Here is a 25,021-nt window from a genome sequence, read left to right on the forward strand (position 1 = left end):
TTATTCAAGAGTATTTGAGGAGTGTCTTATCTGTGCCCGCCTGTCGAGTGTGTGTGTGTGTGTGTGTGTGTGTGTGAGCAGCTGACGTGAATATCACACATTTCTATGTGGGCCTGAATCAGATACAAGTGGGCGTGTCCCCTGAGCATTTCTTAAATACTGTTCAATGGACTTCATGGACAGTTTTGTGGAGTCAGAAGGTGTTTCCATTGATCTGTCTTGTTTTAAGAACGAGTACTTCAGCTAATATAATAATCATTTGTAATAATCACAAGTATTTTGAGGTTAAAGTTCCATAACTTTATTAGAAACGATGGGAACTGTTACAGTTGTATCAGAGACATGTGTCACCATTTGAGGTTAAATGTTTCTCCGGTGTTTATACTTTGTGTTGTGGTATTTGACGATATTTAATCTTCATCTGGAATAACTTTGTGTTTTAACAGAATTATTTTGGTGCAAACGTTTCAAACCTTCATTCTTTGTTTTATGTTCTTCATTATTATATTGTAAATGTGTGCGTGTGATGCTTGTATGAAGTTCAATGCTGACATTAGAAAATAATCTTAAGCTCCGCCCACTGAAAACTGTTTGTTTTTCTGGAGATTAAATCTTGTTGACCATAACCACACCCCCTCTGCTGTAATTGATCAAGCATGGTGGTTTGTCACCGCACGTCACAATCTCAGAAGTTTCCACCTCAAAGGCACTCGTTGTATAAACAAAGCGGGACGTGATCACAGCTGGAGGAGGAGTGAAGCCATTATTACGTCATAATGGACTCTCGTAACCTCTCGTTCGTCCAGATTTCAGAGCAACTTTATAAAGTAAGTGTAAAACATGGTCATGATGAGAGACTCATACATTCTGAAACTAAATTCGAAATATTTTGATTGTAGCCATTAGTGCAAGAATGTTATGAAGCTAACTGCAGTGTTGCTAACATGTATTATGTTGCTATCATTGATTTTTCTTTTGTTTTTACAAAAGTATAAACTATAGTTTTACTCTACTTACTATATACAGTATATACTTCTATAAATATAAACTTTTACATAAAAACCAGGATGGATTCTAAAAAGTACTGTAAATGTATCTCATCGTTTAAAATTCTAATACAAGTTACATTTTTCTGTTCATTCATTTGATCATTTTAACTTAATGAATAGAGTTAGAACGTCAAGGTCAGAAAGTTTACATCTGAAGTTTGAACCCGAGTCTGCCAAGTATGATCCACGCCCAGCTGAGAGAGAGAGAGAGAGAGAGAGAGAGAGAGAGAGAGAGAGAGAGAGAGAGAGAGAGAGAGAGGGGGGAGAGAGAGAGAGAGAGAGAGAGAGAGAGAGAGAGAGAGAGAGAGAGGGAGAGAGAGAGAGAGAGAGGGAGAGAGAGCGAGAGAGAGAGAGAGAGAGAGAGAGGGGGGGTCAAGAAGAGAAGAGGAAAAGAAGGAGGGTCTCAGAGCACGAAGAGACTTGAAGCTTGTTGGAATTTAAAGGTTTAGAAAAGAGAGAGAAATAGGGAGAAGAAACAGAAAGATGAAGAAGTGATTGAAAACTCTTGAGAGGAGGAAAATTAATATTCAGAGAAAGTGACGGAACACCGGAGAGAGAGAGAGAGAGTGAGAGAAGAAAGAGGAGGGGAGAGAGAAAGAGAGAGAGAGAGGAGGGGAGAGAGAGAGAGGAGGGGAGAGAGAAAGAGAGAGAGAGAGAGAGAGAGAGAGAGAGAAAACTGCTGCAGCCAAAGTTAAAGTCACACTCAACACTATCCGGAGTGAGCAGCCGACTACACACTCACTCACACACAGACTCACACACACACACAGACTCACACACACACACACCCCCACACACACACTCTCACACACACACACAAGGATGGATCGTCCACCGAGTGTTGCTGAGAATCATGATTGACATTTGGAACAAAGTGGATCTTCGTCTATGAAGTGAGTGAACGTTTGATTCTATTTCTGATGCATTCTGGGAGTTTATTGGAAGGAAGAATCTTCTGGGTTGAAGGTTCAATTCTGACGTTAATCTGTGGGATTTAATATTCTTGGATTATCATGAAGTTGATGAGTTAAAATAAAACTATTGTTTGTGAATTCATCAAAAACTATAAATCATAACATTTAAAAACTAAAAGAAAAATAAACACAATTTAAATAATTGAAGGTAAAATGTGTGTTTTTTTAATACAGAAGGAAAATAATTATTAATAAAGCTATTTTAAATAAAATTCTCATTTTAAAACAAATGTCTTTTGAACTAAACTGTCATTTAAAATAACAACAATGATAATAATAACATAATACACATAAAAATATAGTGAGAATAATGATATAAATGAGTATAAATATAGTATTATTAGGATTTATTAATTAAAACAATTAATAATAATAAATTAATAAATATTTTCTGAAGATATTCATATATATTCAAATAATAAATATATACATATCAGTTTTTAAAAATAAAACTTTTGTTTTTCAACATGAACTGGTTCAGTTTCTCATGAACTCTCTGACAAACAAACATCAACAGAACAACTCGGGTCGTGATCTTCTCCACGACTCTCCTCCCCTCTTTCATCGTCATCCCCCTCTTTTATCCTCATCCCCCTCTTTTATCCTTACCCCTCACTTTCATAGTCATCCCTCACTTTCTTCCTCATCCCCCTTTTTCATCCTCACCCCTTACTTTCATCGTCATCCCCCTCTTTCATCGTCATCCCTCACTTTCATCCTCATCCCCCTCTTTCAGCATCATCCCTCACTTTCCTCCTCATCCCCCTATTTTATCCTCATCCCCCTCTATGATCCTCACCCCTCACTTTCATCATCATCCCCCTCTTTCATCCTCATCCTTCACTTTCATCCTCATCCCCCTCTTTTATCCTTACCCCTCACTTTCATCGTCATCCCTCACTTTCTTCCTCATCCCCCTTTTTCATCCTCACCCCTCACTTTCATCGTCATCCCCCTCTTTCATCCTCATCCCCCTTTTTTATCCTCATCCCCCACTTTCATCCTCATCCTTCAAGTTCATCCTCACCCTCACTTTCATTGTCATCCCCCTCTTTCATCCTCATCCCCCTCTTTCATCCTCATCCTTCACTTTCATCCTCATCCCTCACTTTCATCGTCATCCCCCTTTTTCATCCTTTCATCAAAAAGTAGACGCAATATTATGCAAAAAGTAGAGACAAAAACACACACAAAGTAGACAAAATATTATGCAAAAAGTAGACACAAAAACACACAAAGTAGACACAATATTATGCAAAAAGTAGACACAAAAACACATACAGAGTAGACGCAATATTATGCAAAGAGTAGACGCAAAATGAAGAGAAAGAAACATTATTTCCAGTGACTCACGTTCAATAAACACTTATTAAGTTATGATGTCATTCAATCAAAAGTGTTTGTTGCTAACATTCCTCCAGCGAGTCTGTAAGTTGAGACGTGAGCCTCAGGGTCGTCGGGTCAAGTTCAGCTCGGCAAGGAATGTTGAGAAATAAATCTTATGTTTCTTGAATCTTCCCTCGCGCTGCTTTCAATTAGTCACATGACGTCTTCCTCTGGGCTCGTGTGCTCGATGGTTCTGCTGAGACCGAGAGGTTCTGCTGAGCCCGAGGAGGTTCTGCTGAGCCCGAGGAGGTTCTGCTGAGCCCGAGGAGGTTCTGCTGAGACCGAGGAGGTTCTGCTGAGACCGAGAGGTTCTGCTGAGTCCGAGGAGGTTCTGCTGAGCCCGAGGAGGTTCTGCTGAGCCTGAGGAGGTTCTGCTGAGCCCGAGATGGTTCTGCTGAGCCCGAGGAGGTTCTGTTGAGCCCGAGATGGTTCTGCTGAGCCTGAGGAGGTTCTGCTGAGCCCGAGATGGTTCTGCTGAGCCTGAGGAGGTTCTGCTGAGCCCGAGATGGTTCTGCTGAGCCTGAGGAGGTTCTGCTGAGCCTGAGGAGGTTCTGCTGAGCCCGAGGAGGTTCCTGACCCTGAAGTCTGATCTGATGAGCCTTAGAAACACAAGAGTTGATATTAAAATAAGAAGCAGGTCAGAGAGAAACACATGAGGTCAAAACACATTTTTATGAATAAATACTGACAATACTTGTGGGAGTTTTATTTATTATTATTCATGACTCGTTTAAGTTTGAGTTTATTTCAACATATTTATTAGTCAACAGTTAATAATAATAATGATACATAAATAATACATTTAATTAAAAAAATATCTTTAAATCAATAAAACACATTTAGAAAATTCAGAGACAGAGACAGAAAAAATACTTAAATTAGACACAAACAAAGTTGACACAAAACGTACACAAAGTAGACACAAACACACACACAAAGTAGACACAAACACACACACAAAGTAGACACAAACACACACACAAAGAAGACACAAAGTACAAACAAAAAGGGGGGAACAGACCCACACAAAGTAGACGCAAACTTACACAAAAAGAAGACTCAAAAACACACACAAAGTAGACACAAAAACACACACAAAGTAGACACAATTTTACACAAACACTAGAAACAAAAGCACACACAGTGTAGACAAAAATGTACACAAAGGCAGACAGAAACAAACACAAAAAGAAGAAACAAAACGCACACAAACTAAACACAAACAGAACAAGTATACACACATACAAAGAACATATAAAACACACACAGAAGACAGTGAACTTCTCGACTGCTGAGCAGACAAAAACGATACATAGACACCGACTTCTAAAAGTGAGGTCATGTTCAGAACATTCCAAACACACACACCCCCACACACACATAAACACACACAAACACACACACACACAGCACGGTGGTCACACATCACATCAGCTCGTCTACACACAGATTCATGTGTCTCAAGAGTCCAGTCAGACACGACTGGCTGAGTCTGGGACACACTCCAGGTCGAAGGTCAAACCCATTCGTCCAGGTGTGACAGCTGGAGGCGCCTGGACATGTGTGTGTAGAACATCGTACACTTTGTGTGTGTATATATATATATATATATATATATATATATATACATAACATACATATATATATATATATATATAATGATATTTGACAGCACTTTACTGATTTGAAAAAAAAGTTTAGAAACAAAAACACACAAAGTAGACACAAACTTACGCACAATGTATACACAATCTTAAGCAAAAGGTAAAAACAAAAACACGCAAAAAGTAGACACAAGAGTCAAGTACTGGACAATACTACACATATATACTTGTTACTACACTATCACAACACCAGAGTCAAGTACTGGACAATACTACACATATATACTTGTTACTACACTATCACAACACCAGAGTCAAGTACTGGACAATACTACACATATATACTTGTTACTACACTATCACAACACCAGAGTCAAGTACTGGACAATACTACACATATATACTTGTTACTACACTATCACAACACCAGAGTCAAGTACTGGACAATACTACACATATACTTGTTACTACACTATCACAACACCAGAGTCAAGTACTGGACAATACTACACATATATACTTGTTACTACACTATCACAACACCAGAGTCAAGTACTCTACAATACCACACATATATATACTTGTTACTACAGTTTCTCGCTCTCTCTACGTATATATATACAGTATATCAATTGTTGTCAGTATATGTTGATATTTATCATCATATTCTTGACAAAACCTTGTTATATTCACTTTGAAGATTCAAGTATTTTGGTTCGGAGGAAAAACATTAAAATACATCAAAACTAGATTCTCTTCTCCATCGAGGATCTCCTGCGAGAAGCTTCAACATTGAGCTCTTCATGGTGTTTATCTCCTCGCAGCAGAAGCTCCAGGAGCTCCAGGCTACTCTGTTTACTCCTGATATGAGACACGAGGAGAAAACAAACCTGAGGCTCGTCAGCTCCGCGACTAACGACTGCGTCATTAACACGATTAACTGCAGATCGAGTCTGAAGAAGTTTCTTCTGATCCTCACAGAAGACGAACCTTCAGCTCTTGATCTCTCCAGTGAACCCTGTGTTTACATGATGGAACTTTACATTTGTTTATTGAAAGTTTTTTAAGCATTTTAATATTTTATTGAATTATTTAACTTAATAATTTCAATGATGAAAGGTTACATTTTTAATAATTGGATTTAAACCAATATATAAATACATATAAACATAAACATATCGATTTTTTATAGATTTATATATATATATATATATATATAAATCTATAAAAAATCAAGTTCACGATAAACACAGGGATACACAAAAAGTAGAAACAAAACAACTTTTTATTCCATTCACAAATGAAGACACAAAAGAACAACATCTTTAAAAACATACACAAAAGTAGAAACAAAAGAACACAAGGTTTAAAAACATGCACAAAAGTAGACACAAAATAACTCATAGTTTAAAAACATACACAAAAGTAGAAACAAAAGAACACAAGGTTTAAAAACATACACAAAAGTAGACACAAAAGAACTCATAGTTTAAAAACATACACAAAAGTAGACACAAAATAACTCATAGTTTAAAAACATACACAAAAGTAGAAATAAAAGAACTCATAGTTAAATACATACACAAAAGTAGACACAAGAGAACCCATAGTTTAAAAACATACACAAAAGTAGACACAAAAGAACTCATAGTTTAAAAACATACACAAAAGTAGAAATAAAATAACTCATAGTTTAAAAACATACACAAAAGTAGACACAAAAGAACCCATAGTTTAAAAACATACACAAAAGTAGACACAAAAGAACCCATAGTTTAAAAACATACACAAAAGTAGACACAAAAGAACTCATAGTTTAAAAACATACACAAAAGTAGAAATAAAAGAACTCATAGTTTAAAAACATACACAAAAGTAGAAACAAAAAAACAAAAAGGTTAAAAACATACAAAAAAGTAGAAACAAAAGAACAGAAAGTTAAAAACATACAAAAAAGTAGAAACAAAAGAACAGAAAGTTAAAAAACATACACAAAAGTAGACACAAAATAACACATAGTTTAAAAACATACACAAAAGTAGAAATAAAAAAACAAAAGGTTAAAAACATACACAAAAGTAGACACAAAAGAACCCATAGTTTAAAAACATACACAAAAGTAGAAATAAAAAAACAAAAGGTTAAAAACATACACAAAAGTAGACACAAAATAACTCATAGTTTAAAAACATACACAAAAGTAGAAACAAAAGAACACAAGGTTTAAAAACATACACAAAAGTAGACACAAAAGAACCCATAGTTTAAAAACATACACAAAAGTAGAAATAAAAAAACAAAAGGTTAAAAACATACAAAAAAGTAGAAACAAAAGAACAGAAAGTTAAAAAACATACAAAAAAGTGGAAACAAAAGAACACATAGTTTAAAAACATACACAAAAGTAGACACAAAATAACACATAGTTTAAAAACATACACAAAAGTAGAAACAGAAGAACACAAGATTTAAAAACATACATAAAAAGTAGAAACAAAAGATAGTTGAAAAACATACACAAAAGTAGATACAAAAGAACACAAGCTTTAAAAAATGTCCAACAGTGATGAAAAGTGATCCAGACTTTAAACTTGAGTCAAACGATGGTAAATCATCTTCAAACCCACCAGAGGTTTCTTGCTCTGGTCTGTGAACTGCAGCTGCAGGAAGTCAACAGACTTTTATTAGTTTTAGTGTTTTTAGATTCACAGCTGGAAATAAAACATGGAGGTCACAACACTGGTTGGATTTAATAATGTAAGAAAATATATAAATTAACTTAAATTACATTTCTTACACCAGCACGTTTTGTGTTGACCAAAACAATTTTTTTTTAAATTTAACTTTTATTTTTATTAACACACGTTTCAACGGTCACCTCAAATATCGCGATACGTTAAACGTCACGTTAACTATACATCGACAAGTATACATATTTATTATTAAAATAAAATAAAAATACAAATACATTTAAAAGATATTCTTAATTAAAAAAAAAAAAAATGTTGCGATTACTTTTATTTGACGAGGATAAAAGAGCTAAATATAACTTCCGGTGACTGTGACGACGATGATTGAATCACGTGACGAGATTCGTCCAAACTAACAAACGTCTTGTTTTTTCTTCACGTCGTTCCTCAAACAAGCATGAGGTTTGTAAATGTTTATATTCTTACTTTAAATCTTTCTGAGTCGCTCAGACACGTGTTTTACTCTCGTTCAAGTTTCGTTAAAATATAGAAACATGTTTCATGCTAACATTTGAAAGTCTTTTATTTCAAAATAATATATGTTTGTTGCCAGACTTTCAAACTACTGTAAACATAGGTGTGTTGTACTTCAAGTTTAAATAAATTGTGTTCAATATGTGTTTGAATTAAATGTAGCAGTTAATGTTAAATTTAAATATCTTATAATTGTAAATGACTTAATATATTTTGTATTACACATAAAGTCATTAAATCACGTCATCGCATATTTTACTATTTATAATTCTACAAATAATTTCCTTCTTAAAATGTAACTTTTTTCTGTATTTAATGTTGTAAAGTTTGATTGTAGACATTGTACAATATGAACATTTCAAAAGTATTTCGAGCCAATCAGGGCCCATAAACCAAAATCTATGATATTAGCTTCAGCATCTCAGGCTTTTAAAATAAACACTGATGGGAATCAGAGATCAGACAATGTAAAGATGTGTGAATGGCTGTCAAAGCGCTTTGTGACCCTGGTCGAGAAAGGCGCTATATAAATAGAGATTATTATTATTATTATTATTATTATTATTATTATTCATTTGACTTAAAACGTAACAAATAAAAGTCACAAAAAAATCAGCTTTTAAGCTTTTAAAATATTTGCTTATTTTGTTTTAATTGTAAAAAAAAAATTTTAAAACAAAAATACATAACATATATCATACCATACACATAACATCCATTTTTAAAGCGTCAAATGTATCCTCTCGTCCTCAGTCATAGCCGTGACCTCCATTTATATTTCATTATTCCTCATACGTACTACACTGTTAAAGGAATTCACACTGAACATACAAAATTCTCCTACAAAACCTGATACCTGCAAAAAAACGTAAACATTTTACCCCACAAAAAAAAACCACGTTCATAATTACTTTACCCCTGAAATCATCCTACAGTAAAGTTTTACAGTAAGATTATTTGTCTTCATTGTGAAGTTGAGTTGATCATGTTTGTGTGAAAGTGAGATGATTTTAGAAGCTGTTTCAAGTGATGTTTACAGATGTTTCCTGAAGTGGGAGCAACAACCTCGTTGTTGTGTTTGAGTGGAATTTTTAGACAGTTTCAAGGCAACATAATGAGTCCAGAGCTTTCATCACAGCTACACACTGCTGTGCGGACACACACGTGTTGTTGATCGTGCGCATGTATAGGATCCGTGGGTCGTGTTGAGTCCGTCCGACGCTCCAGATGTGCGAGTCCTTGGAGGATGCAGACATGAGCGGCATGCATGTGAAAAGAGTTTTAAGTCAATAGATTTCAGATTTGGTTACTTTAGAGTCTTTGGCAGAAACGCACACTGATCCTGAACGTCAACACACCACACAACACTCTCGGGCTCGCACAAAAAGAAGAACACAAAGAGAAAACACCATAATATTTTGTGAAGGAAGACACCGAAGTAAAGAAAGCAATGGAGGAAACAGAAAGACGTTCAAAGCTTGAATAAATCTTGATGATCGGCGGGTCGAGGGGGCGGAGCCTCAGAGTTATCAGGGTCGTGGTTGAAGTTTTACGTGAAGTACATTCAGGGTTTGAAACATGTGACGTGCAGACGTGGATATAAATAAACCAGATCGATCACGTGACGCAGAAGAATTCGGGGGCCGCCACATCTGCGTTGCCAGATCCACATACCTCTTTACCCGGGAGACATCCGCGACCTTTGACCTCTTCGATTGGCCCGTCCCTCTTTCATTTACACGACGCAAATGATGCAAAGAACAAGATGAGCTTGAAAATATTTATTCCATATGAATCATGTTGGATTTTCACGCTGATAGATGTTTAGTCTGGAGCTTTTACACAGACGTGTTCCAGGAATATGTCAGTGTGAGGACATAAATAAATATATAGGATTTAACTTTGTTTGACCTTTTTAAATATATATCCAACAATAAATAGACATACATAAAATATCCATTTGGAAGTAAATACTTGGTCAGACATGCTATTTAACAGGATTTATTTTGGACATATGTTTAATGTTACACATTTTAAATGGAGAATTGATGCAAATACATGTTCACATTTTACTCAGTTTGTGTGTACTTCTACTTGTCTTCTGTCGCTGTTAATGACAGAAGATTCTATAATACATAGCAGTAGAGGTGTTGCCAATCACATCACAGTTGATTCAGAACTCTGCTCTAGTAGAAGAACTCACATTTCTCCGATCCTTAAAACTCTTCACTGGCTGCCGGTTTCTTTCAGGATCATTTTAAAATTCTGGTTCTTACTTTCAGATCTATTCATGGTCAGACCTTCCATCAGTGATCTGATCCAGACTTACACCCCAGCTCGGGCTCTGAGGTCTGTGGATCAGAATCTACTGATGGTTCCACGCAGTCTACTGACTCCTTCAACATCTTAAGACGTTTTTATTCCTGCAGGCTTTTCCTTGATTTTCTGGAACTCCTGTGTTGTTCTCAGTATTATCTTGACCTTAAAAGTATATATTTTATTGAGTATTGTTTTGATTGTTTAAGCTCTTTGTGACCCTGGTCTGGAAAAGCGCTATATAAATACAAATTACTTACTTACAATATACTGGCAACGATATGATATATTGAGATATAGGGTGATAGTGTAGTAACAAGTATATATGTGTAGTATGACTCTGGTGTTGCAGAATTTACAGACCACATGACTCTTGACGAAGTCAAACATCAGCTTTAAAAGCTGCTGGAGTCACTGTATCCTCTCGTCCTCAGTTGTTACTGCTTTCATTTGTTTTCAAACGAAAAATATGTCCAAAAATCAGCTTTAAAAGCTGCTGGACTCACTGTATCCTCTCGTTCTCAGTCATCGTCGGGATCTCGCAGGATTTCAATGTTCCTGTAGCTGTCGAGGACCTAATGACTGCTGCCATCTAGCGGCAGGAAGTTTAATTGCGACACAAAAATGAACACGGCATAAATATTTGCTATTAATTGTAAAAATTAAAAAAAATCGAATTCTTTTATATACAGTTTATCGAACTATTAACAATATAACAATAAAATATGATTTACAAGCCAAAAATATAATTTATGTTTTATAAAGAAAAGGCGATACTTTACTGTCAATACAGTTTCTTGGAAAAGAAAAATCCTGTTACATAAATAACACAATAAGATGATATCACGCGAAGGTTACATGCATGAAGAAACTACTAAACGTCCACAACACAAACAAGTTCGACATCAAGCGGCAAACAACACGCGAGGACACACACAGTGCAAAATAAACACACAATTATGAAACCACACAGTCTCCGTTCAAACACACAAGAACACTCTCGTCCTCATCCTCTTCTGTGATGGTGTGTGTACGTGTCGCACACAAGAACACACACAAGAACACACACAAGAACACACACAAGGACACACAACCTGCAGCAGCTCCGACCGCACACCTGAAGCTTGTTAGTGTGCGATCACACAAACCAGCAGCAAGCGTGGACGTCTGGAAGCTCCTGAGGTAAAACTGAAGCACAAACTTCTGTCAATATTTACAACAAACGCGGTCGAGAGACGTTTACGTCTTTGTTTCAAGTTGTTGTTTTCTGTGCGATTCTGTCAGAACCTCTTCTTGCTTTGGACGAGGAATGAAATCTCTGCTGCTCTCGTGTCCTCAGTTGTTGGTAAAGTTTATCCTCCTGTCATCTTCTGATGTTTCTCTGAAGTTCTTCTGAGAGTTTCTTGGAACCATCAGTCTGTAAATTGTACGAAAAGAACAAAACTGTCAGAACACATCATGTTGAATCCTTTTATAAGGATAATAATTAAAATTAAATCCTACAGATTCAACTCGGTGTAATGTTTAAATCTCAACCTCGTCTCTTTGTGTACTTTTAAACTAGACGCCATCACAACAGCAGGTCTTTGTGTTGATGTTTCCCTTATTTTTGCATGTATTCCATCGAAGTTCTAGAATTATTTAGAATTCCTTTTGTGTTTCTTTAAAAATTATACTGTTGATATTCAACCTTACTTTTTTATTTACAATTAACATGCAAATAGTTGAGCCATTTGTTTATTTTTGTGTTGCAACAATAAAACTTCCGGCCTCTAGATGGCAGCAGTCATTACGTCCTCCACAGCTATAGGAACAATAAGATCCTGGTGATGACTGAGGACGAGAGGATACAGTGACTCCAGCAGCTTTTAAAGCTGATGTTTGGACATATTTTGAACAAATTAAAAGTAGTTACGACTTCGTCAAGAGTCATGTGGTCTGTAAATACTACAACACCAGAGTCAAGTACTGGACAATACTACACATATATACTTGTTACTACACTATTACAACACCAGAGTCAAGTACTGGACAATACTACACATATATACTTGTTACTACACTATCACAACACCAGAGTCAAGTACTGGACAATACTACACATATATATACTTGTTACTACACTATCACAACACCAGAGTCAAGTACTGGACAATACTACACATATATATACTTGTTACTACACTATCACAACACCAGAGTCAAGTACTGGACAATACTACACATATATACTTGTTACTACACTATCACAACACCAGAGTCAAGTACTGGACAATACTACACATATATATACTTGTTACTACACTATCACAACACCAGAGTCAAGTACTGGACAATACTACACATATATATACTTGTTACTACACTATCACAACACCAGAGTCAAGTACTGGACAATACTACACATATATACTTGTTACTACACTATCACAACACCAGAGTCAAGTACTGGACAATACTACACATATATACTTGTTACTACACTATCACAACACCAGAGTCAAGTACTGGACAATACTACACATATATACTTGTTACTACACTAACACAACACCAGAGTCAAGTACTGGACAATACTACACATATATACTTGTTACTACACTATCACAACACCAGAGTCAAGTACTGGACAATAATACACATATATACTTGTTACTACACTATCACAACATCAGAGTCAAGTACTTGACAATACTACACATATAGACTTGATATTACAGTATCACAATATATCACAATATATCGTTAAGTGTCAACAAAGCACCTTCAGATAGAATCTGACACCAATTGAAGGACTTCAGAAGGTGTTTAGATGTTGTGGTGAAGAATGTTTGAGATGGAGGAACCAGGAAGGAGGAGAAAAGGAAGACGTGGAAGTGGTTGATGGAGGAAATGAAAGAATGGGAAAGTAAAGTTTTAATGATTCAAGATGATGATTGTTGGATTATATTCATCTTCCAACATGATTCCTGCCGTGAGGTTCTCTGTGTAAAATGAGAGAAGATTTGATTCAAGAAGATCTTGTTTGTTGATGACTTTCTGCTCCTGCGTCGTCAGGATGTCGTTGAAGCTGAGGTTCGACACTCCTTCAGAGGGAGGTCCGATCCCTCGGAGTCGATCCTTCACCGGGTTCGGGTCTTTGAGCGGACAACGACGGTGAGACGCTGATCCCTTTGTTTAAGTGTCGAGTAGATCTTTCGTTCTCATCCTCGTCTCTATGTTCTCGTAGGTCGTCCTCGACTCCAAACTCTTTTCGCTCCAAATCCCTTTCGGGAGGAAAAACCTCCAGAGTCCATCAGCCCCCCGGCAGAAGAGACGCCTGGACAGCGAAGCCGGACGAGGTGGACTTGGTCTTCCAAGCTCTCCGGAGAGGACTCAAGTAAGATCTCACGAGTGTTCGTCGATCCAGCGGCGCTGAGACCATGTGTTCCAGGGACTGCTTGGAAGGTCTTCAGACGGAGATGGACTTCCTGTCGTCACGGCAGCGAGAGACCAGAAGAAACTCACGACTGGTGAGAGAAGAGTTGAACGTTCAGAAGAACTTGGACTCAATATCGTTTTTTCTTCACGTGTTTCAGGCGTTCTTGTACGACCTGGAGAAGGTAAGTGTGTAGAAAGTATTCTCTCGCAGGAACGTTCACGGAGCTCTCGTTCCAGGAGATCCGGGCTCTCGAGAGACACATCAGGAGGTTAGAGTTTCAGATCAGTAAGGTGAGTTTCTGCTGGGACATGTTTTGTTCATTTTGTTTCATGGTGGATCCTCTGCGTCTGCAGGTGGAGGAACTCTATGAAAACTACTGCATCCAGTGGAAGCTGTGCCGAGGAGCGCTGAACATGAGGAGAGCCTTCTCTCTGTCGGCCTCGTCCAGAGCGTCCAGAGAGAGTCTGGTGGAGCTGAACCGGAGCCACAGGCTCAGTCTGCAGGTGCGTCTCAAACTATTACAATGACATGAACATTCCTTGAAAGTAAGTAAGTAAGTCATTTTTATTTGTATAGCGCTTTTCCAGACCAGGGTCACAAAGCGCTTAAACAATCAAAACAATATTCAATAAAGTACATACTTTAAAGATCAAGATAATACTGAGAACAACACAGGAGTCTCAGAAAATCAAGGAAAAGCTCAAATAAAAGTGTCTTGAGATGTTTCTTGAAGGAGTCAGTAGATCATCAAACACAGATGTTTCTTGAAGGAGTCAGTAGATCATCAAACACAGATGTTTCTTGAAGGAGTCAGTAGATCATCAAACACACATGTTTCTTGAAGGAGTCAGTAGATCATCAAACACAGATGTTTCTTGAAGGAGTCAGTAGATCATCAAACACAGATGTTTCTTGAAGGAGTCAGTAGATCATCAAACACAGATGTTTCTTGAAGGAGTCAGTAGATCATCAAACACAGATGGTTCTTGAAGGAGTCAGTAGATCATCATACACAGATGTTTCTTGAAGGAGTCAGTAGATCATCAAACACAGATGTTTCTTGAAGGAGTCAGTAGATCATCAAACACAGATGTTTCTTGAAGGAGTCAGTAGATCATCAAACACAGATGTTTCTTGAAGGAGTCAGTAGATCATCAAACACAGATGTTTCTTGAAGAAGTCAGTAGATCATCAAACACAGATGTTTCTTGAAGGAGTCAGTAGATCATCAAACACAGAGATGGTTCCAAAGCTTAGGAGCAACAGTCTGGAAGGATTTCTCTCCTCTAGTCTGGAAGTTCAGGAACCATCAGTAGATTCTGATCCACAGACCTCAGAGCCCGAGCTGGGGTGTAAGTCTGGATCAGATCACTGATGGAAGGTCTGACCATGAATAGATCTGAAAGTAAGAACCAGAATTTTAAAATGATCCTGAAAGAAACTGGAAGCCAGTGAAGAGTTTTAAGGAGAAATGTGAGTTCTTCTACTAGAGCGGCTCAGAATTCTGGCTGAAGAGTTCTTCACCTGCCATCAGGTCTGGGGGCCAAATGTGTCCCTCAAAGTCATTTTATACGGCCCTCAAGAGATTTAAACTTCAATTTAAGACTCATATAATATTCATGATTTATATGATGAACTATGATAACATGCTGCTCAACAGGCTCCTACACAGATTATAACTTAGACTGACTCGAAATCTCCTTTACTTGGTATCTAATAAACATGATTTTAATTCAATTAAACTCAAAATTTGACATTGTTTTGACCCGATGCAGCTGTGCTTCCACCTTAAACCTGAGAGGTCAGACTACATGCTTTTTTAAATGTTGTCTTCATTTTCTGCTTCCTTGTTGTTGCCAAAAGGAGCTAAAAACCTCTGGAAAACATCTGTAGTTAGTGTCGTGTGTATGTGGTTTGAATGTCATCAAATATAAAGATCATGAAAACAATTCATCTGGATGATGCAAGTAGACTTGTTTGTAGCTCTTTGTGCTTCAAAGAGAAAAACTCTGAAAGAGTATATTTAAAACATTTTCATCCTTTTTTTAAGCTTTGATAGAAGCCTTTTATGTATTTATTTGTATCTTATTTAAATCAAAATAAGTACTTTCAAGACAATTTGTTGGAACTTTGATTCACTTCTCAGTACTTTTCATTATAACTTCATATAAATGTTGTTTGTACTGCGTCTTAAAAATGTATCCTTGAAGTAGTTTTACACATAGATTTATATACTATCTAATCTAGTTAAATATGCTCAGGTATTTTGTTGTTGATTTAAAGGTAATATTGTTTGTTGCACTAAATAAAAAAGTATATTCTCAGAAATGGTGATTAAAAACCGCTTTAAATTAATTTCAAAGACGAAGGATTTGAGCTGCAGAATTCTGGATTATCTTTGAATTACTTTGAGGTATATATTTAATTTCTGCTGCTGTGAACATATTTTAGGTATAAAATATTCCGTTTTTTAGAGGTAACAAAACTTATAGATTGAAATCGTGATCTTCATGTCGTTGCAACAAGGCTCGTGAAGATTTGAGGTCTGATGGTCTTTGTGTGCAGGACATGTCGGTGATGGAGGGCGAGCTGGAGATCCTCCTGGGAGAACTTCACATCAAAATGAAAGGTACTTCAAGTCAAAGTGACTCCTTGATCCGAGTCAAACCTCTCGTGTCTCAGGTCTCATTGGCTTCGCTCGCCTCTGCCCGGGGGATCAGTACGAGGTGAGGAGATGAAAGTGTCCAAAGCTCTGGTCTTCATCACGAGGTCTCTTCCATGACGTGACCAGGTGGAGGTGCGTCTGGACCGCCAGCGCTGGAGGATCAGAGGGAAGATCGACTCGGAGGACTCGCAGAGCTGGGACGAGGAGGAGATGGTCTTCCTCCCTCACATCCACCACAACTTTGAGATCAAGGTACGACGTCGTCGCCCGGTCTGGACGGTTCCTCCTCTGAGCCTGGCTTGTCTCAGGTGACGGAGGCCAAGGGTCTGAGCCGGCTGCTGGTCGGCACGGTAACGTGCGCGAGCGCCGACTTCTTCGCGGCGAAGCCTCAGCTGATGCTGGTGGACGTGACGGAGCTGGGAACCATCAAGCTGCAGCTGGAGGTCACGTGGAAGTAGGTGGAGCCTCCGAGGAGAACGTTTGTTAGTTCAGTGTCTTCATGGTTAAATTAAAAATGTTTTGAATAGTTGTTTTTAAATCATTGGATTGTTATTCTAATGATTTAATACTTGGTTAAAGTTTAACTTGTGTTTTGATAATCACATTTTTTTATGAACATAGATTGATTAATTTGTGTTCAAACATAGTTTTATATTTCAATTTCAATAATGTAAAAATTTTAAACATTTTATATGTAGCTTTTAAAATTCAATTTAAAATGTGTGTCATGTGATCGTCGCGTGATTGGCTGAAAGTTTGATGGAGTAGCTCGGTGCTCTGTTGGTTTTGTCTGAAGGCTTTATTATCCCATCATTTCTATATTGAATTAAAAAGGCTACGAATAAAAAAATATCCCATTTAGAAAATGTGTTTTTTAATTATTGGAATCTTCATTTTTTTGTCAATTATTAAAAAAATTAAATCCAACCTTTTAATCTAAAAATGATTTGATTAAATTATTAAATGAAAACGAATTCAATCTTTGAAAATATAAATTAATGAAAATATTACTTTCAATTCAAAATGACAATATTTTAAATGTTAAATTCATTCAATATTCTGATGACAATGATACTTCCACAGTTACACACAACAGTTGTTGTTAAACACAGACTCACACAGTGAGATAAACACACACGTATGAACACAAATAATTTATATCACTTATAACAAACCTAAAGAAAGATTTTTTCTCAAACTTTTGCTTCAGTCCCTTCAACAGCTGCGATAAGATGCGTCCTCTGCCGCTCAGCCGCCACTCAGTGTCCGGGAGAAAGAGTTCGATGCACAGCTGGACAGCACCGAGTACTCCGTCCTTCTCTGAGAAGTACTTCGTTGTGAGTGTCGGTCCGGAGGAGGAGAAGCGAAACATGTCAACACCATATCAGGATCAAACCTCATTTCCTGTCTTCACTCCTGGCAGTCGATGGTCCGAGGGCTGCACAACCAGGAGGGTTCTCTCTCGTCTCTGGCGTCCAGAAGCACCACCAGAAGAGGAAGTGTCTCCCTGATGAACTACCTGTCTCACCCCTCGCTCGCCGCCATCAACCACGACGCCAGGTTTGACGCTCGCTGTCGAAGATCTTCCTCCTGAAGCTGATGAACCTGATGAACCTGATGAACCTCCTCAGTGTCAGTCTCAGTCGTGGAACCAGCCGGTCGCAGCTGTCCCTGGAGGAGGAGGTGGAGGAGGAGAGGGTGATGGAGGAGGAGGTGAAGGAGGAGGAGGAGGAGGAGGAGGAGGGAGGCTGGGAGAGAAGCGTCTCTGCCGCCTCGACCCAAGAGGCAGGAAGCAGCTCCGTGCAGAGGTGAGAAATCAAACTGGAGGTTTGAGAAAACATCGATACACGTAGATATCGCAACATTTCTTCATGACCCAGTAACGATTTATTCATAGTATACATGCCGTTTGTTCATTTTTGTGTTGCAATTAAACATACGGCCACTAGATGGCAGCAGTCCTCCGCAGCTAAAGGACAATGAAATCCCGACGTTGACTGAGGACATGAGGATACAGTGGCAGTCAGTCAGTGATGATTGGTCTACGGAGGAGCTGTGATCGTGTGATTGGATGAGGAGTCTGTTGATGGAGAGAATAAATGGAGAGAGAAAGTAACGACTGAATAAATTGTTTTGAGAAGGAAACACAGAAGTCTTGCTAGTTGAAATTATGCTTTTTTTTAATTGTTTGCAATTTAACTTCTGGCCACTAAAGGAAGAATTAAATCCTGCGAGACATCCTGGATTGACTGAGGACGAGAGGATACAGTGACTTCAGCAGCTTTTAAAGCTGATGTTTGGACATATTTTGGTTTGAAAACTAATGAAAGCAGTTTTGACTTCGTCAAGAGTCATGTGGTCTGTAAATACTACAACACCAGAGTCAAGTACTGGACAGTACTACACATATATACTTGTTACTACACTATCACAACACCAGAGTCAAGTACTGGACAATACTACACATATATACTTGTTACTACACTATCACAACACCAGAGTCAAGTACTGGACAATACTACAAGTATATACTTGTTACTACACTATCACAACACCAGAGTCAACTACTGGACAAAACCACAAGTATATACTTGTTACTACACTATCACAACACCAGAGTCAAGTACTGGACAATACTACACATATATACTTGTTACTACACTGTCACAACACCAGAGTCAAGTACTGGACAATACTACACATATATACTTGTTACTACACTATCACAACACCAGAGTCAAGTACTGGACAGTACTACACATGTATCCTTGTTACTACACTATCACAACACCAGAGTCAAGTACTCAACAATACTATACATACAGTATATACTTGTTACTACACTATCACAACACCAGAGTCAAGTACTGGACAATACTACACATATATACTTGTTACTACACTATCACAACACCAGAGTCAAGTACTGGACAATACTACATATATATACTTGTTACTACACTATCACAACACCAGAGTCAAGTACTGGACAATACTACACATATATACTTGTTACTACACTATCACAACACCAGAATCAAGTACTGGACAATACTACACATATATACTTGTTACTACACTATCACAACACCAGAGTTAAGTACTGGACAATACTACACATATATACTTGTTACTACACTATCACAACACCAGAGTCAAGTACTGGACAATACTACACATATATACTTGTTACTACACTATCACAACACCAGAGTTAAGTACTGGACAATACTACAAGTATATACTTGTTACTACACTATCACAACACCAGAGTTAAGTACTGGACAATACTACACATATATACTTGTTACTACACTATCACAACACCAGAGTTAAGTACTGGACAATACTACAAGTATATACTTGTTACTACACCATCACTATATACCGTGGTACGTAGTATCAACTGGTTCTTGACGACACACACGATGAAATGGTGACTCGTGGTCCTGCAGGTCCAGCACGCCCGACATCCTGAGGAAGAACAAACGTGGAGATGTGACGCGTGATGATGACATCATTCCACAGGTGAAAGTTCAACTGTCAATCAACAGACATGTCTGTACGATAAAGAATATTTTTTAAAAAGTCTTTCTCCTCCTGCAGGACAAGTCTCTCCCGACCCTTGTCTCGTCGTCTTCTGTCGAAGTCACCGACTCCACCTCGTCCAGGCCGAGCTCAGGTCAACGCCGGGCTCAAGGCTTCCGGCTCGGAGCTCTGGTCTCAGACCTGGAGAAGATCCTGCAGGACCAGAGGGAGGCGGAGAAGCCTCTGAGGACGCTGCAGCAGCAGATCCTGCACCTGGTCACCATCCTGAAGGTAGAGCGAGGATCCTCTGCGTCACGAGGCTCCTAACATGATGTTTCCGTGTCCAGAACGACCTGTCGCTGCTGAGGGACTCCACCTCAGAGGAGACTCTGGCTGTGGAGGAGGTTCTGGGCAGCTTTGACTTCCTGTCACATGACCTCAGCGCCGACGACGACTCGTCCTGCGTGGGCAGCGTGAGGCTGAAGGACAGCGGGTGAGTCGGCCTCACTTTTAACGACGAGTCTCACTTTAACTCTTTCTTTTATCTCTGAAGAATCAGCTCCTTCCAGCAGAGTACCCTGAGGAGCCTCGGCCTCCTCGCTCACCACAGCCAATCAGCTTCTGAGGAGCAGCTGCTGGTCGCCCCCCCGCTGACCACAGGGAACTGGAGTCTGGACCAGACTCTAGAGACTCACCTGGACACCTGCTGCGTCCTCCTGAAGGTAGATGAGATCTTCACCTTTATTATTACGTTATTCGCTCAGAGAATCTTCTCACTAAACTCATCCTGGAACCAGAACATAAAAGCTAAAGATCACGATACTAATGTGGATGAAGAAATAATGCTGGAAATGTTACATAAGATATTCAAGTTCATCCTCTGGTGCCAAAAAAAAAAAGATTACAGATTAAATTGATCCGCATTTCAAAGCAAATTCAATATACAGTAATAAAGGACATGTTAGTGAATCATTTTCATTATTTATTCAACTCTGGGGTTTATTTCATCAGGACAATATTATTTTATTTATTTTTTACTTAATAAAGTGCTTAACAGGCAGCATATGTCCATTTACTTCATCACTTCAACAGCAAAAAAAAAAAAGACGTGCAAATTATAAATAAAAGTTGTTTCGTTTTTTTTAAACATAAATGTCAGAATAACTCGTATCTCGAAGGTTAACTTAAATGTGTGTGTTGTTGTGATGTGTGACTCTATTGTATCATCAGTGTGTGTGTGTGTTGTTGTGATGTGTGACTCTATTGTATCATCAGTGTGTGTGTGTGTTGTTGTGATGTGTGACTCTATTGTATCATCAGTGTGTGTGTGTGTTGTTGTGATGTGTGACTCTATTGTATCATCAGTGTGTGTGTGTTGTTGTGATGTGTGACTCTATTGTATCATCAGTGTGTGTGTGTGTTGTTGTGATGTGTGACTCTATTGTATCATCAGTGTGTGTGTGTTGTTGTGATGTGTGACTCTATTGTATCATCAGTGTGTGTGTGTGTTGTTGTGATGTGTGACTCTATTGTATCATCAGTGTGTGTGTGTTGTTGTGATGTGTGGCTCTATTGTATCATCAGTGTGTGTGTGTTGTTGTGATGTGTGACTCTATTGTATCATCAGTGTGTGTGTGTTGTTGTGATGTGTGACTCTATTGTATCATCAGTGTGTGTGTGTTGTTGTGATGTGTGACTCTATTGTATCATCAGTGTGTGTTTGTACAAAACTCTCTTTTCATTGAAATATTGAGATTAGATAATGAATTTAAGCTCCGCCCACTGAAAACAGTTTTTTTCTGGAGATGAAATCTTGTTGATCATAACCACACTCACTCTGCTGTGATTGGTCAAACATGGAGGTTTTTCACCGTGTATCATAAATCCTGGAAGTCTCCACCTCCAATGGACTCATTGTATAAACAAAGCGTGATTACAGCTGGAGGAGGAGTGGACTCTCGTAACCTCTCGTTCGTCCAGATTTCAGATCAACTTTATAAAGTAATAAAGTGTAAAACATGGTCATGATGAGAACTTACTGCGTCTTGAAGAACATTCACTACATGTCAAGAGAGTTGAAGTTTATCATTAGTTTACGTTTAACTTTATCAGGATGCAATGTGTTACCTTGAACACCAGGTGTCGCCACAAAGTTGCAAATACTTCAGTTGGTTTGTCAAACGTCTTCTCAGATGATGGCGACAACAGAGTTCGGTCCAGCGAGGACGGAGCTTCTGGAGGAAATGTCTCTCCAGGCTGTGGTTCTGGACACGATCAGCTGTTTGCTGCTGGAGAAGAAAGACGACATCAGCGCCGTCGACCGTACGTGTCTCTTATTTTGAAACGTGACCCCGAGAGAGACGCTGACGCCCGACTTCCTGCAGTGATGCCCGAGGACCAGAGGTCGTGGGACGTGCTGCGGTTCTGGGACGAGTGCGGGTCCGAGGACTCTCCCTTCTGTTGCCGTGCCGACCGGTTCTCCGGAGCTCTGAGGAACCGGTTCGGTCGGGAGGTGAAGGACAAGCCGCCGGGTCAGTCGGAGAAAGGTACTTCCTGTCGTCGGCGTCTCACGGACACGTTCAAGAGTTCTCTCTCCAGTCTTCAGCCGGCTGCTGCAGCAGGTCCAGGCGCCCTGCAGGACCCTCCCCTGTCCTCGGACCGTCTGCAGTCCAGAGAGGGTCACGGTCTTCCAGCTGTCCGTGCACCTGAGCCGCTGGAGGGTCCAGGACTTGAGCGCCCACGTCTCTCGTCTCGCCAAAGAAGGTAGTCGTTGGTTCTTTTATTTTGAAACGACTTCTTCAAAGCTCATAAAGAAATGACTTGTGTTGCCAGAGCACGTCCTGTCGGCCCTCAGGGGCCCCAAACGAAGGAAGGCTCTGAACAGACTGAAGGGGCGGAGCTTGTCCAGACTCCTCCCCCTCGACTGCACCCTGCAGACGCTGGCTCTCCTGCTGGTCGACCCCAACCACAAGGTCTGCAGGTCGGCGGCTGAGTGTGTGAGCAGGGGGGTCGCCAGCAGGGTCTTGAGGAGGACGGTGAGAGAGAGAGCTGTCAATCAAAATTGATTTATCTTGAGAGACATGGGAGTTGATCCGAGTCTCACCTGCAGGCTCTGATCTACTTCACCGAGAGTCTGAAGGATCCAGACGTGAAGCTTCAGCTGGGCTCGTGCCTGGCCCTCAAGTGTCTGAAGGTGAGCAGGGACAGTAACGTTGTGACCTCCTGAGACCGGTCAAGTGGTTCCTTGTGCTTTGCCGCCCAGCCGACCAATCACAGACGACCTTTGACTGTAACGTAGACGTAGTTTTAATACGGTAATGTAGCGACTAAATATACCAGTGTGAAGAGAGGCATCATGGGAGTGCATTGTTTTGTCCCATAATTAAGATAATAATAAGTACCTTCCTCAAAGTTTTCGTGGTTGTGTCAAGTTTGTCCTTCCTGCCTTCAGCTTAATACAATATATTGAAATAAGCTAAATTAAAAAAAATCCGCAAAACCGATGCCGAAGATCAGCTTCAAAAGCTGCTGGGGCCGACTGTATCCTCTCGTCCTCAGCCATCGCCAGGATCTTGCAGGATTTAAAGTTTCTTTTAGCTGTGGAAGACGTAACAACTGCTGCCATCTAGCAGCCGGAAGTTTAATTGCAACACAAAAATAAACAAACGCAGTAAATATTTGCTTTTTACTTCTAAATTAAATTAAATTTCCAAACTTTATTGAAATATAAACCACAAAAGAACTATGAAAGTTGTTTTTATTGTGCTTGAATCCTCCGTTGAATGACATTTTCAGATATTTAAAGCTCTTATGGGCCATAAATAAATGACCCCTGGTCAGCTTTGACCTCCGACCCACGAGCTAAACCCGTTGGAATGATTTTTAGTATTTTCCATAGACAACTTTTAACAGCTACTGACCACTGCAGACCAGGAAGTCATAGTTACTCAGAGAAGCCAATATGAGCTTCAAGTGACCGACCACAGAATGAGCACTAAAGGTCACGAAAGGTCAAGACATTCACAAACAATCCTTGTGGTCCTCAGGCGACGGAGAGTGTGGACTTTATAGCCGAGCTGTGGAGATGTGAAGATGAAGACGTTCGATCTGCTGCCAGAGAAACGATTCTGTCGTTCGGTACGAAGGTTCACACTCACTCGTGCGAGAACCTCATGAGACTCTTCTGGTGTTCGCAGGTAAAAAGGGTCTCGTGGCCTTTCAGAGGATGGAGCAGCTGATCTGCGAGGGCGAGGAGGAGGCCTACCAGAACCAGGAGACCCACATCACCATCCTATAGCTCGCCGAGAAGAAGAGAAAATGAAGGTTTGGGAAGTGAAGGTGTCGACCAGGAAGTGAAGGTGGAGAAACTGAAACCAATACTTCAGCTGGACTTCAGGAAGTTAATGTTCCTCCGGATGTTTCTGATGAAAACGAGTGGAAAAGATGCAAGAAAGACATTCAGAGACTTTTCATTGTGGCTGAGCTTGTTTTTATCCAATAATTAAATAATTATTTTTTAAATCATTTTGTCATTTTAATTCAGCCAAAGTGCAGGAACCACTATAAAAAATAGAGGTTGGCCTGCAACTGCGCCCTCTAGTGGCACCACAGTTTAAACCGTTAAACAAATACTTGAAAATAAAAGTAAACATGGACATTGCTGTGAATAAAACTTCCTCCACGTTCTCCTACGACATGAATTAAGTTTCCAAAACCAACCGTTTTGAGAGGAAAAAAACTTTATTTAAATTAAAACCAAAGCAAGTGTGCGGTGGATTCAGCAACAACATCACACACTGTTGTCCGTCACCGAACTTAACACTTTAAAAACAGTGACGCACCAGCTTGAGTTCC

The 25,021-nt window shown here is 39.2% G+C and overlaps 1 protein-coding gene across 1 annotated transcript; it reads left to right on the top strand.

Moving 5' to 3' along the window:
- The first annotated feature begins 1,768 nt into the window (after positions 1 to 1,768).
- On the top strand, positions 1,769 to 24,688 carry ripor3 (RIPOR family member 3). The gene is made up of 25 exons (XM_087800614.1): positions 1,769 to 1,942; positions 13,611 to 13,709; positions 13,783 to 13,932; positions 13,987 to 14,065; positions 14,132 to 14,155; positions 14,211 to 14,264; positions 14,328 to 14,477; positions 16,540 to 16,603; positions 16,657 to 16,700; positions 16,766 to 16,891; positions 16,948 to 17,093; positions 17,850 to 17,976; positions 18,063 to 18,199; positions 18,271 to 18,447; positions 20,095 to 20,167; positions 20,246 to 20,458; positions 20,515 to 20,660; positions 20,721 to 20,889; positions 22,360 to 22,489; positions 22,552 to 22,713; positions 22,766 to 22,930; positions 23,000 to 23,202; positions 23,277 to 23,360; positions 24,214 to 24,304; positions 24,364 to 24,688. Exons 1-25 carry the CDS (start codon positions 1,938 to 1,940, stop codon positions 24,462 to 24,464), a joined length of 2,919 nt encoding a protein of 972 aa, XP_087656740.1. The 5' UTR covers positions 1,769 to 1,937; the 3' UTR covers positions 24,465 to 24,688.
- The last annotated feature ends 333 nt before the right edge of the window (positions 24,689 to 25,021 follow it).

Source organism: Callionymus lyra, chromosome 10, assembly GCF_982586985.1.
Source record: "Callionymus lyra chromosome 10, fCalLyr1.hap1.1, whole genome shotgun sequence".
Taxonomy (NCBI): Eukaryota; Metazoa; Chordata; class Actinopteri; order Syngnathiformes; family Callionymidae; genus Callionymus; species Callionymus lyra.